Genomic DNA, 18,874 nt, shown 5'->3' with positions numbered 1-18,874 from the left:
TATTAATATTTTGTTTAATAAGAAATTATTTACAATTTGAGTGTATTGATCTACTAAAAACAACATTTTTATTTAACAAAAAAGAAGAATTTGTCCCTGTCCCTTGAATGGTTGTTTTATGTATTATTTATCATTATATATATATATATATATATATATATATATATATATATATATATATATATATATATATATATATATATATATATATATATATATAACATGCAAACAAAAAACTGCATCCAAATCAGTTTTCTCCAAATAATAAAAAATGCATGTCCAAATTGAGTTTCTTTAAAAACACATGGTTTACATAAAATCTTTTATGTATTTATCATTTGAAAGCAAACAAATAATCATGTTTAGGAAAGGGACATCATACCTTTCCGAAAATATAATTTGCATCTTAATTTTGCAATGAAAACTTATTAAACGGTAACATGTATGTCCATGACAGGGTGGATATGTCTTATGGTTTACCATAAACAATTTTTACATTTTTTTTTACAGTGCACAGCTAAAATCAAAGGTGGCTTTAAAATTTTTGCGTGTTGCTGATTTTTGTGTCTATAACATTACAAATGTTTATTGTAATACTGTATGTTGAGAAAAACAGCAGCCAGAATATATTTTGGAAAAAATCCTGCCAGACAGAACCCAATAGATTTAATCTTATTCAACAAAATGTCCGCCAACAGCTAACATTATAATAAAATGTTAGTAGATGTTTACTATCAGCTCTCACAAATATTGGGATGCTGGTGGTGGTGCACAGAGACTTTACACATTTTCACACTTCAAGACACATAAAATGGAAAACAGAAGAGAAATATAGCAGTGGGTGCATCCCTGCAGACAAGAGTTTTTTATTTGGTTGTCATTCCTGCTGCTATACATAGTACTCAGCTGAGACTGAGAGGCACTGCATTATACAACAGACAAGAGCCTATGGCCCTTTTGCTAAGACTGTTAGAGCTTATATCTCAGCTAAGCTTTACAAATAATCAAAAGGAAAAAACAGCCTCAATAATGAGAAAATGGAACCTAGTTACAAAAAAGCCAAATGTCTATGTTGGAATTCATTTGTCATATGCTTGATTGTGACTGTATTACAATGCTAATTATTACATTAATGTACACAAAAGTTTACTATAATGCAAATCAAGCATATTCACACATCCACATCATGCACTGATTCTCTCTCTCACACACACACACACACACACACACACACACACTCAGAGTCCTTTGAACTTATTTTAATTTACATTTTACAACAAAAATAAATGATCACTTTTTTACATTATCACACAGGATGCATATAACAACAACAAAAAAGAATAAACCTTCTCACTGTCATACCATATATTAACTGCCAGGTCAGGTTCAGTTGAGGTGGTCTCATTCCACCTCTGCCACATGGGCCACCTCCACTTCCATGGTCTGGATGATTTCTGGTGCATCTTCCACTTTCACTACAGCTTGCTGAGCCAGGACGTAGTTCACCACCTGCATGATACTCTGATCAGACAGTGTGGCCAGGGCTCCGTCGCTCACAGCCTGCACGGCCTCCACGGTCTCTTCTGTGATGAGCACGGTCTCTATCTCCTCTGTGGTGGGAGGCTGTGGAGGCTGGAGTTCAGGGGGCAGATCTGAACTGAGGATGCTGACGGCGTGCTCCACCTGCGTGCCTTGGTTGTGGAACTGCAGAGTGTCCTTCTCCAGCATGATCTTGCCGGGCAACTGATCTCCGTGGAACTTTGTTATGTGCTTCCTCAGCGTTCTGGCGTCTATGTGGGCCTCTTGGCACAGTGGGCACACGTAAGGGCGCTCGCCCGTGTGAGTGCGAACGTGGCGCTTTAGCGAGCGTGCATCAGCCCATGCAACGCCACAGGTCAGACACTCAAAGGGCTTCACCCCTAAAAAAGAAAGAAAGAAAAAAAGAGCAGCATGACATCTGTTATACTCAGCTATTTATAAGCATTGCAAGTGCTGGCACCCAAACCAAAATGTCAGCGGACTGTAAAATTGCCACAAACAAGCATGAAGGTGTGTAGGATGTCTGATTAGACTAAACATCTCAACAGAATGATGATTGAATCTCAATAATGACTCATGTTGATTATTTCCTGTTCCCTAGTGCCACCTACAGCTGCACTGCAGATGTGCGGATTAGGAATCGTTTCATTAAAAGCATGCTTTAAACAATGTATATATATATATATATATATATATATATATATATATATATATATATATATAGACACACACACACACACACACACACACACACACGTATATATACATATAATTTTGTTTAGAATTTAGTACTATAAATAGAGAACTAAGAAAATCTATCATTTGTTTTAAAAATTATATTTATAATATTTTATTATATTATTAGTGGTGAAATAAAAAGCTGTTTTTTTGTGGTGAACTAAGAAAAACTATTTATTATTATTATTATTATTATTATGTACAAACAAAATAAAAAATAAATAAAAATAAATAGATAAGAAATTATATATGTATACACATCACAACTAACAAAGATTCATGTGATGTGTGTGTGTATATATATATATATATATATATATATATATATATATAGTAATTCCTCAAAAGCAGGGGCATTTATTTACCTGAACTGCAGAACAGGCTTTTATTTGAGGCAGGCTTTTATTTCTAATTCCATCTGTTTGATAAGTAATTGTTTTAAATAACCTGTATTAAATTAAAAGCGATAGCGTTCCAGTGGACAGAGATTGTAACATTAGCATAGAATCAGTTCAGAATCAATCACCAAAAGAATCATTTTGGTTCAGACGTGCTCTGTGTCAGTCTGCTTCATGCTGAATCACACATGCGCAGTATCATCAGCTCCTCGGTTTTCAAATCGGACGCGTCCGACAGAAACGGTTCTCGGTTCAGTGTACTGGTGATCCAAAAACCGATGCAACTGGTTCTTGATTCTTGATTTTATCTCAGAAAAGTGAAAGTTGTGACATTTGCCAAGTATGATAACCCATACTCGGAATTGGTGCTCTGCATTTAACCCATCCAAGTGCACAAACACAGTCAGTAGGGAACACACACACACCATGAATACACACCCGGAGCAGTGGGCAGTCATTTTGCTCCAGCACCCGGGGAGCAATTGGGGGTTCAGTGCCTAACTCATAACTATTTTTTATCATTCTATAAAACGTGTTTATGTATGAGTCTCCACTCACCCTGGTGATTATTCATGTGGCGGCGGTACTCTCGGAGCTGTGTGAACTTCCTCCCACAGTGTTCACACTCTCTCTCCAAGTTCTGCTTCACTCTGCCCTTCTTTCCATGAGTGGCTTTCTTGACATGCCGTCTAAACAGGGCCTTCTCAAAGAACTCCTTTCCACACACATTACACCTGCCAAAAGGACAACACACACTATTTAGTTTGAAGTCTACCTCTAACAAGTGCTTAAGTCTCTCTAGAGTTCGGGTATTATATAATACAGAACATCATTTCTATGAAACTCTCTTTTCAGTCTACAAAATAAATCTTTAGACTTATAATAAAATGTAATATTGAGAATCGATTTAGTTTTGTTCTTAAAATATAACCTTTCAACAAAAAAAAAAACCCTATAAGAAATAAATGATTTAACTCTCACCTGAAGGGCTCTGCCACAGTGTGTGATTTGACGTGCGAGTACCAGTCCTTCTTCCAGCTGTAGCATTTGCCGCAGACCTGGCACTGGAAGGGCTTTAGTCCTAAGTGCTTATTCATGTGCTGCTGCAGGTCTTTTGCTTCAAAGAAACTCTTATCACAGCTGTAATGAAGGAACAAATTAAGGAACTCAACCGTTCTATTGGAAAAAATCGGGGTTATTTGAAGAAAACTGTTGTGTGCTTGTGTCGAGGGATAAGGCACTCACTGAGAACAGTGAAATGAGCGGACCTCAGGTCTGGGTTGATGTTTCTTGAGGTGTTTGCTCAGTCCGGACGCACGGTGAAAAGATGCTCCACAGGTTGTGCACAAGTACTTTGTTTCACCTGTTAAACAAACTGCTTTAATGAACTCCTCATTACTTTAGTATTAATTTTACAAACAGTGTAATAACCACATGGAAACTAAGGGTGAACATTTTTGCTTAGACAATAATGTGACTTACTTTTACTAAATAATTTTGGGCTAAGGGTTAAATTAATAAATTTGGTTCATACTTCCAAAAACATGGTGACTTGTAACAGCAACTAAAAGTGTCCATGCTGGAATCTGGAACTAGTAAATTTTTACAAATACAAATATCTAGATTAATTCCAAATACAGTAAGACATAGTATTTATCAACTATGCATCAGGAACTGGAATTGAAGTCTCTTTACTTGCACTTTCTGTATTTTAAAACACTAATACACTATTTCGACACTTCATTTTTCATTTATAGAATTTAATCAGTTTCTTGGCATGTCTTTTAACTAATTCATATTTTTTTGTATTGCTTTTTATCTTTTTTTTACGTTTCTTTTTTACAATGTAAAGCACTTTGAATTACCATTGTGTAAGAAATGTGTTATATAAATAACCTTGCTTTGCCTAAAGTACACTACTATTCAAAAAAATTGGGGTCGGAAAGTTTTTAGTTTTTTTTCAGGAAGAAAAAAAAAATCTCTTACGCTCCCCATCACTGCATTTAACCGATCACTAATACAGTAAATCAGTAATATTGTAAAATATAACTACAGTTATATTAACTGCAAAATAATAGTTTATTGTTTTAAAATGTAATAATACATAAAAGCATTAAAAGTGGTAATGCTTCTTGCTATTCTTCTGGAAACTATGATACATTTTTTCAAGATTCTTTGATGAAATTCAAGAACAGCATTTATTTGGAATAGAAACATAATCATCATCTTTACGGTCACTTTTAAACATTTTAATACATCTTAGCTGAATAATATTTATTATTTATTTAATTCCAAAAAAAAAAAAAAAAAAAACTTTAGAAGAAAAAGTAAAAGAGTGTGTGTGTGTGTGTACCTGTGTGAATGCTTGTATGCTCCTCCAGGCTTCTCTTGGTGACGAAAGATTTCTCACAGACAGTGCACTGAAATCTCTTGAGGGAGTCGTGCAGCGACCGGTGCATCTTCAGACTGTGCTTGGTGGCAAAGCTCTTCCCGCACACCTTGCAGGAGTGCGGCCTCACCCCTGTGTGGTTCAGCATATGAATGCGCAGCGAGTACAGCTTGGGCAGAGTCTTGCCACAGATGTCGCACACAAACTCCCGTTTGGTGCGGTACTTTGTCTGATCTTCTGACCCCTGAGAATCTTCTGCGGTCATGGCTCGTGTCATGCTGGCTCTCTGGGTCTTCTGATGCTTGTGACGGGCCAAATGTGCACGGAGCGAAGCAGCGTACTGGAACTCCTTATTACAAATCTGTGAGGATAAAAGAAAGGTCCGAAAAAATAACCAAAATGCATAAAGATCAGGCTAGAATTCGTAGTTTTTATTCAGCCCAAGGGTACATACACTGCACTTGAAGCTGCGAGTCTTCTCGTGTTTCAGAGTGTGCATGATGAGGGCGTACCGCCTGTGGAACACCAGGCCACACTCGTTACACGAGTGCTCTCCCTCCGCAGCTCCTCCTGGGTCTTCCTGTAGTGCGCCTCCCTCCAGAGACTCTGGCTGGTCTACATCAGGCTCCAGTTCCTCTGCTAAAGCAGCTATGGCATCAGAAGAAGCCTCCTGGTTTGTCTGTGAAAACTCATCAAGATTCTTCATGGCAGACTGAAGCGGTCGGCCTCTCCTGGCAAATCTCTGAGGTGTCTGAGGACACAGTGTGATTCTTATAAGACAATCTGGCTGACTGCCTTAGAGTGCATCTTAATCCTTGGCTCATTGAGCAACATCGTAATATTGCAGTTAAAGACAAATAATAGCATCAATGATGATGATAAAAAAAAAAAATTGTTTTAAAATGCATGTACCAAGTTTTTGTCTGCGCTTTTGTATTTTAATGTTTTCATTTTGATTTTGCAAAATATTTATACCCCTTTCAAGAAAAGTGAAAATATATTATAACATTTAAAAATATAGAATAAAATTTTACTTCAAATACATAAGTGTAAAAATCTAAAAATATTGTAACATAAATGTTTCAAGGTAAAAAGCGTTCACTTTTTCTTCTTCCTTCTTTAGAAATATAGTAAATTATCTGATCATAAATATAATTAATGTCAGGGTTTTTTTCCTCACAAGTTTCTGTTTCTGCCTGACTTGGCATACAATGGTCATACAATAGTGAAGCAGTTTTGTTAAAATGCATTTTTCTAAGAAATAATAATTAGATTTTACAATACATGAGAGTCAGATCTGAATTGAATTATTTGTACATAACACTACATTTTGGAGAGTTTTCACCTCCTCACAAGTTCTGCATGTTGGCAAATCAAATGACTTGTCTTATAATATTTCTTTTTTTAAGTAATAGATTTCATTACGCCATTAAAAGAGTGCTCATTTATATTAATTATTATTGTTAACTTATTAATTACTTATGGTCTTCGTTTCAGGAATTTCATTCTTTTAATGAAAACGGTTTTCTCATAATGATAGCAGGACACCAGTAGAGGCTTTGCAAAAAGATGAATCAAGGCTACATAGGGGGCACTCCTGAGCACCCTTTTAAGCTATAAAATGACAGATGGGCCACCCTGCGGTCCTGTGGACCTCACAAATATGCCAAGTCCAAAAGGGCACCATTTGGGACAGGGCCATCATCACATTTACAAATGATTCGTATGTCGAGTGAATGAGAGTTGCATACCTTTGTAGGAGGTGAACTGCTTTTCTCTTCCTCCTCCGTCTCAAGTCCCATATGAAGACGAACATAGCCTCCTTCTTTCACGGACCGTTTTCTCAAGTATCTCTTGTTGGGATCTACGCATTCCTCTTCTTTTTTATCTCCATCTGCAGCGGATGCATCCTCGACACCCTCCATCTCCACGGACTCCTCTTCTGAAAGGAGAGGAGGAGGCGGTTCCTGTTGCTTCACTTTGGGTGGTCTTCCTGGCCTCCTTTTCACTGGCGCAGGGGCAGGCTGTGGCGCTGCTGCTAAAGGCTCGGGTTGGCGCGTTGGTTCAGCCACCTGGGGCTCATCCTGCACAGCAGGTGGCGCTGCTGCAGCTAAATGCACAATCTCAGAAGCATCCGTTTTGCAAGGATCCACACTAATGAGAAAGGCTTCGGTCTGCATGCTCTCTGCGACAGGTGTGTCACCAACCTGTGGCTCCTCTACAGACCAACACGCCTGTACTACAGCCAGGGACTCACCTGACCCAGCCTGGCCAGAGTGAGTGACCAGAGTCATGGTCTCGCCCTCCTCGGCCTGGCCGCTGTGGGCCACCATGGCAAGGGACTCAGCTGAGCCAGCCTGTCCGCTATGAGTGACTACAGTCATTGTTTCGCCATCTACGGTCGCACCGGCAAGCAACGCCAGCGATTCAGCCGTCCCGATTTCACTTGTGAGTACAGCCAGGGACTGCCCTTCTTCAGGTGTGCCTTCACTCTGCATAGTCACTACATACGTTTCGGAAGGGGTGGGTGTGATTGGCTGAGGGGGCGCAGGTTGGCTGGATACCACAGTGTGAATGTCTCCCCTCTGGTAGACCATCAGCTTCTGCTCTTCCACTTTCTTATGCACAGACTCACAGATCTGAAGCACTTCTGCCATCAGTAAATGCCGTGCCAGTGTGGCGACCTCTGCCATCACGCAAAAGTTGAAGGTCAGATTGGAGGTGTAGGCAAAATCCAGTAAGGGCAGAAAACTGGCCTTACTGAAGCCTGGCGGGTAAAGCAACACACGCAAAAAAAACAACAATGGCAATTCAAATACATATAATATTTCAAATAACAACTCAATGAATGCAATGGCTAATGTTCTAATACTAATTACAAACTAGCTAGGGAGCATGTATTTAGGAAACATTTTACACATTAGTAGTTGGCTAATGTAGTTTTTTTTTTTTTTTTATTGATGGCCGTTGCCACTAAAATAAATAGATTTTTACATGAAATAGCAACTTCATTTTGCGATCCTATTATTTTTCACAAATAAATAAACTATTTAATACATGAATGAAAAGGAAGTAGGGAGACATTCAAGGATTTATCAGCTGGATTTGCTATTAGCTGCAAGGTTGTGGAATTAAATACTTAATACACTTATTTAAATGGCAGAAAGCATACTTGCTGAATATTTCAGTTTTTCTAATATTTTATTAGACACACTAATGAAAACATGGGCGGCTACTGTGTGTCTGCATTATCAACCAATCAGAAAAACTGAATGGCTTTCCTAACAATGGTTGACCATCACAGGTATGCTGTGAGTTCTTCATCCCAGAATGCATTGCAGTTTGCTCAGTAAAAAAAGTTTAATCCAAGATGGCAGATGAAGCTGAATAAAATTGTTTAAAAAAAAACAGTAGTATTAATAAGAACCATAATAACCATCTCAATGTGCAATATATTTTTATGAATATTAAATGAATCATTCTCAAAAGAGTTGCTGCCCATGAATATGGTTTCAGATTAGCCACTTTGAGATCATATTTTGGTTTGGATGCTGTTTATGGAAACAGAACGGTGATGTAGCTCACTGGAGTTTGGAACAGAGGTTATATTTAAAGGCAAAGTCCACCCCCAAATGAAAATTCTGTTAGAAGTTATTCAACCTCATGATGTTCCATAACTGTAATGACCTTCTTTTTCTTTTCTTTTTTACTATGGAAGTCAGTGGTACACACTTTAGGTATCACTGACTTCCACTGTATAGAAGTACATTTTTTGGTGAACTATACCTTTAAATACTTCATATTATTAAACATAAATCCTTAAACTGATTTCTCTTTCAGTTTGTTTTCTCATTTCAATCAACAGCGTGGTGCATTCTTCTCACCGGAGAGGTCGACGACAGCTTCATGACTGGACATAGCACCCTTTTCCACAAAGAGCTCGTAGAAATATTCACTGCAGGAGGCTAGGACAGCTTTATGCGCACGATGTTCCTCTCCCTCAATAAGCAGGGTGATATCACAGAACTCATTATTAATCCGCTGCTGGTTCAACTTGTCCAGCATCGTCTGCCCATGCTTCGGTAAGAACTGCTTGACAATTCCCTTACTGTCCACCTATAAGAATGCATCAAGGAGAGATATAATAACATCATCATATGCATAGATACATTAAAGATATAAAATACTACACTTTTATTTTAATCATTGTAATTTAGAACAACTAATATTTACTGTTGAAAGTGATTTCAATATTCTCATCTTATAATATCCAGATGCTATTGTACCTGGAATAATGTCAACAAACATATTTTAATTCGGTGACACAAATGGTATATACTAGACTTACAAACACCAATTCGTGTTTATCGACTGCACTGGACTGCTCCGAATCCAAATCATAATTTGCCTCATCCTCCTCTTCCTCGCTGGCACATGTCTTCTGTCTCACTTGCCGGACAGCTGCGTGTTTGGTGGCATCTTCAGCATTGGCTCTCCCCTTCTCCTGCTTGCTCTGGCAGTAACTGCACTCTCTGATGCAGTCCTTCACCTGCTTCAGCACTCCTGTCATAAGAAGATAAGGTTTAGGCTGCTTATAATAACAAAATGTTTCTCAAAAACTAAATTCTATCTCGGAAACTACCATGTACCAAGTTCATTCACAATCACACTTGGACAATAAAAAGCTATTCAGAGTATGGTTATCAGCTTTGTGTAGTGCTTGCATAATCTGTCACACACATACCACAATTATTGAATATTTTCGTTATATCAGTGTAGTGTAAGGTGTGTTCAGCAGTAGGTAGTACTAGGACCATCAGTGGATGCACTAAGTGACTTGCCAGATTAAAAAAAAAAAAAAAAAAACAGAACACAGAACAACTTCTGCAAGTGACAGCAAACCTCAATATTCACCTTGAAGACCCGGTTTCCTCAAAAACAGAGAACACCCATGAAATAGCTACTTTTTGCTAAAACCTTCATCACAGACACCAATAATAAAATGCAATTAAATATAGTGACACAATCATAAAACCAGGACGACTGAAACACCAAGATGAACTCCAACATCTGCCCTGGACAAACAAATCTGACTTGAATATTATCAAACCACTTTGGACATTTCTGGAGAGAATTCGATTTCCTCCTCCAACAAACATCTGGCAAATGATATTATCCACCACATTCATCTGAAGACTAGACAAAAGCTGTATGAATCTATTGGAAGAAGTTTAGAAGCTGCATTAAATGCAAATTAAATATTGCCTTTGTTCATGTCTTACTACATAACATTATTTATTTATATATACATAGAGAGAGAGAGAGAAAGTATAATATATAACGTATAGTATATATAGTATTCTATGGAGAAACTATCCAACTGTTTCTCTCTTACTTGTCGCCTGCTTGAATTATAAAGTTACTGACAAGAGACGTTTAAGCGATTCCAGCGGTCGCACAGCTGGAAAGCTCTGCTGTCATTACATGAGTGATTCGTGTACCTCTCCACCAGTATTTCTGGGAGATGATGTCCCATGTCTGCTGCTGGTTGAGGTGTTCCCCTCCGGACGTGATGTGCGCCTCCGTGATCAGTTCCTTCCGTCTCTCGGCTTGCAGCACCACTTCCAGCTCCGTGAATTCATCCAGGCCTTTCTGCCGCCTCTGGTAATACAGAATCCCATTGCGCACTATGTAACAAGCAGCTGCTTTCCGGATCTTTCTCTTGGTGTTGCCGTGCGTGCCCGGCGCGTAAGGTTCACGTTCATCAGTCAGGTAGCGCTGGATGGCTAAGTAACTCTCCTCGCTAGACATAACCCCGATTAATGAAGCTCACGCAACAGAAACGAGACACACCAGCCTGTGGAAGCTATTCTCGAGCGTAGAATTCAACACGGTATTTTTTCAGCCCGTTCCGACTTCCATAGGTGACACGGAAAAGTATCAAGTGTGATATTTCTGAAATGTTTTCTGAGGGGGAACGTCAGTTCTCGACCGTGTGGGGTGGACTTGCCTGAACAGACAAAATGGCTGCTGCACAACCGGATGTTGCGTTTGAAATGGCGGAAGCGGCGACTAGTAGCACTTAACGTGTAGGGCAGTCACGGTAACAGCAGAGGGCGCTCTTCACCAGCATTCCGCGTGTATTATATTGTGGGCATTGTTGCCATTAAAATTGAGAAAAGTGTGGGTAAATAAATAAATCAAATTATTTATTTTAGCAAGAAAAGCCTTTCTAGGGACTCAGATGCACATTAGCATATGTTATACTCTCTGTATACATTGCATATTTTTTACTTTCTTCTGGCTAGAATCATGATTTATGTACAGTCCCTATCTAAATAAACCTATTTATAAATAAATAATTGTGTGATTTATTCCGTAACAAATAACACATTAAAGTAAGTGTACATTAAAAATCTAAATAAAGATTCATTATTTATTATCGGTAAATTTTTATTATTTTTTAGTAATAAAAAAAGTAATTTATTTGTAGTGAGCTTACCTACATACTTGATGAACTAAATGAGAAATTAATTTATTTTCAGTAACATTTGTTGTTTTCTTTATCTCAAGTGTTATTTGAGCTGCTTTAGTTTTCTATGAAGACAATTAACGTTACTGAAGATAAACGTATAAGGCATACAAGGTAACGTTAGGCTAAATACTATTTACAGGGTAAACAGTCGTAAATACTGTTTGTACTATGTATAAACAGCAACATACAACATCTAGTTTACACTAAAGTTATTACGTTAGATGCGACACAGATACAATGTTAATAAAAGTAACGTAACGTTAACAAGTTATTTGTACTCTGAGTGTTAAATAGTCTTAGCAATAGTGGACGGTTAGCAAAAACAGCCTTTGCCAACACGTTTGGGTATTTGCATTTCATGTAAATACACACTATACCAGAATTTGAATCTTTTTCACTTGTGTAATAAACTTACAGGTGGTTGCACTGAGAGAAGCTTTAACTTCCCTTGACAGTATTGACTGTGAGATGTGTTTTATTCCTCATGTGGGAACTCCAAACGATTTCCAAACGGAAGAGAGCATCCCTATGTCCTACTCCCTTCGAAGGGCAGAGCCCTTGAAGTGTGTTCTTTGAAGGGTGTAGGGCATTACTGTCTTTTAAAAGCGTTGGCAGCGTCTCTACAAACGGCGTTTTCTTCCCGAAGTGCCCTTCAAGGGCGCAGAAGAGCCGTTTGAAAAGCTAGCACGTCTGTAGTTGGTCGCCTGGCAACCAAACTGACTCGTCATCACCTGCTCCTCTGTGAAAGCTCGTGAGCAGCATCAGTCTGTTCTTATCACTGATACATTCCTTCCATTGAGAAGACACTTTCAGTCCCCTGCACACTGCTGAGCTGCTGAACTGATAAAGTTATTACTGAAATACACACATACACGTACATTTCACATGAATCATGTAACAGGAAATTAAAACGATGAAGATATAACATTATCTATCCATCTAACTATATCTATTTTAGCTTGCTAGAATACCAACATTGGGAACACTTTAACTGCCCAGAACACCTGCAAAACATACATTTTTGTAGAACATTTTGTGCTCTGTGTATGAAATATTACCTCGGCACTGGAAAATGAGACAAGGCTAATCTATCACCACCAGCCTCTTGTGCACCTTTATTAAATATGCACGTTCTACATCTTTTTATTATGCTTTATTTGAAACATAGGGTGAAATGCTGATGTTATGGACCTTGAAAGGTCATTTCAGTAATATACATACTATGAAATATAAAACATATTCGCTGTGGATTTATAGTGCCGCTGCACTGATATAAACAGGCAAACCTGGAGTGCAGATACAGAGCAGAGAAAAGTCTGCAGAAAAAGAACAGAAGTAAATTATAAATGACTGACTGCTTGTATCATCTCAAAGATAGAAGGGAGAAAATGAAAGACAGCAGGAAGAACGTAGAAGTAACAGGGATGACATTAAGATATAATATCAACATACAATGTCACACACTCCCCTATTTGAATGGATTCAGGGATTCTGTGTATGTATGTAATTACTTATATATCTGAGATTTATGAATATTTACACCAGCCTTTCCTAATTTATAGACATACTGTATATTAACAGCAAAATGTGACTTATACTGTGGAACAAAAACGGCCAAGGCCAGTTAACAGCAGTTAGGTGTGACGGAAAATACTCCATGCTCTCTTAAAAACAGAGGCTGCTTTGTTACTCTGCTCCAAATTAACAATAATTGAGCTGGGAAAATGTTTGTCTGTCTTTATCACTTCCAAATATTGGTGTCTGTGGAAAGTGATTCTGGATTTTGATGAAAAAAAAAAAAAAAAAAAAAAATAATATATATATATATATATATATATATATACAGTATTGTTCAAAATAATAGCAGTACAATGTGACTAACCAGAATAATCAAGGTTTTTAGTATATTTTTTATTGCTACGTGGCAAACAAGTTACCAGTAGGTTCAGTAGATTCTCAGAAAACAAATGAGACCCAGCATTCATGATATGCACGCTCTTAAGGCTGTGCAATTGGGCAATTAGTTGAAAGGGGTGTGTTCAAAAAAATAGCAGTGTCTACCTTTGACTGTACAAACTCAAAACTATTTTATACAAACATTTTTTTTTTTCTGGGATTTAGCAATCCTGTGAATCACTAAACTAATATTTAGTTGTATGACCACAGTTTTTTAAAACTGCTTGACATCTGTGTGGCATGGAGTCAACCAACTTGTGGCACCTCTCAGCTGTTATTCCACTCCATGATTCTTTAACAACATTCCACAATTCATTCACATTTCTTGGTTTTGCTTCAGAAACAGCATTTTTGATATCACCCCACAAGTTCTCAATTGGATTAAGGTCTGGAGATTGGGCTGGCCACTCCATAACATTAATTTTGTTGGTTTGGAACCAAGACTTTGCCCGTTTACTAGTGTGTTTTGGGTCATTGTCTTGTTGAAACAACCATTTCAAGGGCATGTCCTCTTCAGCATAGGGCAACATGACCTCTTCAAGTATTTTAACATATGCAAACTGATCCATGATCCCTGGTATGCAATAAATAGGCCCAACACCATAGTAGGAGAAACATGCCCATATCATGATGCTTGCACCTCCATGCTTCACTGTCTTCACTGTGTACTGTGGCTTGAATTCAGAGTTTGGGGGTCGTCTCACAAACTGCCTGTGGCCCTTGGACCCAAAAAGAACAATTTTACTCTCATCAGTCCACAAAATGTTCCTCCATTTCTCTTTAGGCCAGTTGATGTGTTCTTTGGCAAATTGTAACCTCTTCTGCACATGCCTTTTTTTTAACAGAGGGACTTTGCGGGGGATTCTTGAAAATAGATTAGCTTCACACAAACGTCTTCTAACTGTCACAGTACTTACAGGTAACTCCAGACTGTCTTTGATCATCCTGGAGGTGATCATTGGCTGAGCCTTTGCCATTCTGGTTATTCTTCTATCCATTTTGATGGTTGTCTTCCGTTTTCTTCCACGTCTCTCTGGTTTTGCTCTCCATTTTAAGGCATTGGAGATCATTTTAGCTGAACAGCCTATCATTTTTTGCACCTCTTTATAGGTTTTCCCCTCTCTAATCAACTTTTTAATCAAAGTACGCTGTTCTTCTGAACAATGTCTTGAACGACCCATTTTCCTCAGCTTTCAAATGCATGTTCAACAAGTGTTGGCTTCATCCTTAAATAGGGGCCACCTGATTCACACCTGTTTCTTCACAAAATTGATGACCTCAGTGATTGAATGCCACACTGCTATTTTTTTGAACACACCCCTTTCAACTAATTCAACTAATTGCCCAATTGCACAGCCTTAAGAGCGTGCATATCATGAATGCTGGGTCTCATTTGTTTTCTGAGAATCTACTGAACCTACTGGTAACTTGTTTGCCACGTAGCAATAAAAAAATATACGAAAAACCTTGATTATTCTGGTTAGTCACATTGTACTGCTATTATTTTGAACAATACTGTATATATATATATATATATATATATATACAATATTATTAAAAGATATACAAGTTTTATTTGTTTTTATTTAAATTAAATAATTATATTGATTATGATGATGATGATAATAATAGCAGTAATAATGTGATATTTTCTTAAATAAGCTATGACCATGTATGACCACAACCTTTTTTTTTTTAAATCATGATCTCATGTTATTAATATTTTGTAATACTTGTACTGTATAGGGGAAACACTTATGTTCTTTTACAGTTGCTGGACAGTTAGAGCAAAATGTATCATACCCTACTGATGCACTGTGGGTAATAGCAATGTAGCAATGTTAAAGATCAAGTGTTTCACTTTTATTTAATGCTAAAATACTTTCTCCTTCCCCAGCTTTGAGAGAACTGTTTAAAAAGACTCATTGTTTATGCAATACCTTTTTTGCAATGTTAGTGGTGTAGAAATTATACACTTTACCTTTAAGTTAGCCGAAGCCACAACTCTTTTTCTTTGTTTGTGAAGTGAAGTGGCTTGCAATAAATACTGAGTATGTGACTAACGCTTCCTTTCACTGGAATGAACTGGTTTGCTGGGATCAGGCTCAGTCCTTTATATCTCCTCCCTCAGCTTTAACACAGCTTCAGCTTTAGCCAAATACAGGCGTAAGATACAAGAGAAGAGCTGCACTGAACACAGCTCAGAGAGGGATGAATGAATGGATTTAAACATGGGACGAGGTAGAGATAAAGAAACATTCCTGAAGGCCTGAATAAAGGAAAATGTAGAAGAAGGGAAGTGAAGGAAAACAGAGGAAGGGAAAATCAAATCTGTGCCACTACAGATGAAAATCTTATTGCTTAGAAGTTGCTCTTTTATAGCTATCAGGAAACTGAATGGAGCTCATTTTCATTTAAAGGGATAGTTCACACAGAAAACACAATTCCCATCCTCATGTCATTCCAAACTGTGTTTTTTCTATACAGTGAAAATAAATGGGATTGAATGTTATTTAAAAATATCTTCTGTTGTTTTCGAGGAAAAGAAAAGAAAAGAAAGTCATGATTTGGACGATATCACACAAATTTTCTTTTTTTTTTTTTTTTTTTTTGTTAACTATCCACTAGCTATTAACTCTGTCTCGGATTCCTTATAAATAAGACTAGGAGACACGTGAGATTACCTGGAAGCAGAAGTCTCAGTTATTTCTCATTGCTACAAGAGATCTCATTTCGTCACATTTCTTTCCTATGGGATCAAGGCTGAGTAAGTCTGGCTGAACAGACAAAGTTTTCCATCAGGGGTCACCTGGGAGAGAGAGAGAGAGAGAGAGAGAGAGAGAGAGAGAGCATCTGCTTAGATTTCTCTCTCTGTAATCAGATAACCTATTTATAAGACATGCATGAATTCTCTCTGGGCAGACAAGGAGAAAGTGGAAGAATATGGCATTGGACTATTCTGTCATTCAAGGACAGAGATAAATGTACTGTATGTAGCAGTTTAAGTTTGCTTGAATTTATGTGTCTGTGTCTGTGTCTGTGTCTGTGTTTGCACTTGCGTTCAGAACATCACGGACATTAGGGAGTCTGCAGACAATGTGTGGGCGCAAGAAAATCCTGATAAATCCTGTTTACTAGGCTGCATATTAGAACAAAAATGGTACATAATACCTTTTGTAAGGGTTACATTTTATCTTTACACTTGTACATTGTACTTAAAGTGAGAGTACTGTAGTATAAGACAACTAAATGGTCAAGCTTAGGTTTAGGGGTAGGTTTATGGTTAGTTTTTATATCAAGTTATTGTAATCGCTATATAATAAATACATATGTCCTCATGGAAGAGGACTGTAATATTAGGTGCTATACCCTTTTTTTTAGAAAACAACCTGTAAATCCAGTTTAACTTTTCTAAATAAAAAAAAATATTGCTTTGATTCGTGGTACAGTAGATGATCATTTGGTTTCTGTTTTCCTGTGGGGATGTAAAAGGATATGAGGTTTCCGTGAGGTAACACAGGAAGACAAACTGTCTAAACTGTTTCAGACGAAGTCCAGTCTTGAATCAACACATCCAACCCTGATGTTCACCAGAAGTTCATGATAATGTGTGCCTAAAGGGTAGGCTTTTTAAGTACACAGTTGGCCGGATATGTCAGATGATCAAAACTTGGAGTTCTTGAATAGGATAAAAGCTTCCTCAAATGATTTGATGCTGACAAAGCAGAAAGCTGCTCCACTACTTCATCATCATCTGACTCTCTCAGACTAACCTACATTTAAAGCGTTACATAAGAGGGCAAAAGGTCTTTGGTTTTGAGTATTAAAGAGAATGGAATGTCCAACTCGTGGTGTAGCGCCCTGTTCAAACTGTGTCCAGGAGAGGACGACGTATGCTACAAGGTGACTTTCTGTCCTGCTGGAAAAATCCCAGAGGCACCAGGAGTTTACGAGCCTGTAAGTAACCTTGAAAGACCAGCTAGACCTCCTGAAAGCATGTTTATGATATTCAACCTAAAGTGACTAATCACAAACTAATGATTAACACAAATAACTAGTTTTTTATCTTTGCATTAAAAAACTGCTTATGTATGTGTAACTTAAAACTTCTGCAATAAAACTAAAGATGTATGTAAAAGAACTAACACAGACACAAGGACTCTATTAATGGCATCTATTGTTGGTGGTTTGGTCAGGAATAATTTATGTTGCTTTGGGAAACAAGGGAGAGTTGGTAAGAGAACAGGGATGAGTTTAGTTTAAGACCCTGATGGGAAAATGGAGATGCTGTCTTTCCATGGGCTCACAGCCAAAGCATAGGATTAGTAACACCCTGAAATTCCCCCGCACCCCCCTACTCCATTACGCAAACCAGTCATGGACTCCCATGCCTTGAGAGTGGAGATTTAATAAAGTGTTGCAGGATCAAAATACTTCCAGTGTTTCCATTGACTTCACTGTCTCGCACGTAATATACAGGTGTTGTCAAACTGGAGGCCCCAAACAAAACTAAAAATAATAAAATAAGGTAAAATACAAAATAAACTGCATGTTATTCTTATTTAAGAGTTTGAGGTCCGTACATTTTTTTTTCATTTTTCTTGATAAAATCCACTGGAAAATGCATCATGGCTTACATAAACATAAGAAATGTTTCATGAGCCTCAAATCAGCATATTAGAATGATTTCTGATTACTAAACTAAAAATAATAATAATAATAATACATTGCCATCACAGAAATAAATAACATTTTAAAATATATGAAAATAAAAAACAGCGGTTTTAAATTGTAATATTGCAAAATATCACTGTTTTACTGATTATACTGATATTAGATCAAATAAATGCAGCCTTGGTGAAAATCTCACTGACCTCAAAAGAAGTTTATGTATTTAAAATGTTTATTTTTGGGTAGAAAAAGACATGCCGTTAACTCAATATATAGTAATATTTCCCAGAAAATATTTGAATAATTTGCTTTGGATTTAGCAGTGACAACATTAAAGACATTTATCTTCATTTTATGATGTCTTTATAATAAAATGCTTCCTATTTTTCACAGATAAATAATTAAATCAGGGGGTATCACTGTCTTCTCCAGTTATTTTGTTCAGTGGCAACACATACCTAATTAATTTGGGGCCCGTCACAGCATCTCATTTGCTTGTGCCATCAAAGGCTGTAAAACTGTGATTCATGCACTTCAATCTAGCAACCATGCAGTCACTACTATACAACGCGGCCCTTAATAATAAGCCCTTTGTTAGCTGACAGGCTGTACTGGTTCATCTTTTAACTCGGGGCCCCTCTGTTTCCC

At 37.5% G+C, this 18,874-nt stretch overlaps 1 protein-coding gene across 1 annotated transcript; it reads right to left on the bottom strand.

Annotated features, from left to right (window-relative positions):
• Window positions 1-832: 832 nt before the first annotated feature.
• Window positions 833-11,278, bottom strand: LOC127959791 (zinc finger and BTB domain-containing protein 11-like). The gene is made up of 10 exons (XM_052559174.1): window positions 10,566-11,278; window positions 9,413-9,627; window positions 8,949-9,180; window positions 6,816-7,831; window positions 5,519-5,815; window positions 5,029-5,425; window positions 3,921-4,038; window positions 3,657-3,815; window positions 3,234-3,409; window positions 833-1,919 (listed from the first exon to the last, which is right to left on the bottom strand). The coding sequence occupies exons 1-10, from the start codon at window positions 10,873-10,875 to the stop codon at window positions 1,402-1,404; spliced, it is 3,438 nt and encodes a 1,145-aa protein (XP_052415134.1). The 5' UTR covers window positions 10,876-11,278; the 3' UTR covers window positions 833-1,401.
• Between the last annotated feature and the right edge of the window lie 7,596 nt (window positions 11,279-18,874).

This window comes from Carassius gibelio, chromosome B6 (genome assembly GCF_023724105.1).
Source record: "Carassius gibelio isolate Cgi1373 ecotype wild population from Czech Republic chromosome B6, carGib1.2-hapl.c, whole genome shotgun sequence".
NCBI classification, from domain to species: Eukaryota; Metazoa; Chordata; class Actinopteri; order Cypriniformes; family Cyprinidae; genus Carassius; species Carassius gibelio.
The sequence above is the reverse complement of the archived record's forward strand: the minus strand, read 5'-3'. Positions and strand labels throughout refer to the sequence as shown.

Bases quoted from the DNA above. Each gene is read 5' to 3' on its own strand.
- LOC127959791 (XM_052559174.1), bottom strand. From the start codon at position 10,875: ATGTCTAGCGAGGAGAGTTACTTAGCCATCCAGCGCTACCTGACTGAT. The intron at 3,816-3,920 runs GTGAGTGCCTTA...CCTTCATTACAG, and splicing joins CGCTCATTTCACTGTTCTCA to CTGTGATAAGAGTTTCTTTG. The intron at 1,920-3,233 runs GTGAGTGGAGAC...TTTCTTTTTTAG, and splicing joins CCACATGAATAATCACCAGG to GGGTGAAGCCCTTTGAGTGT.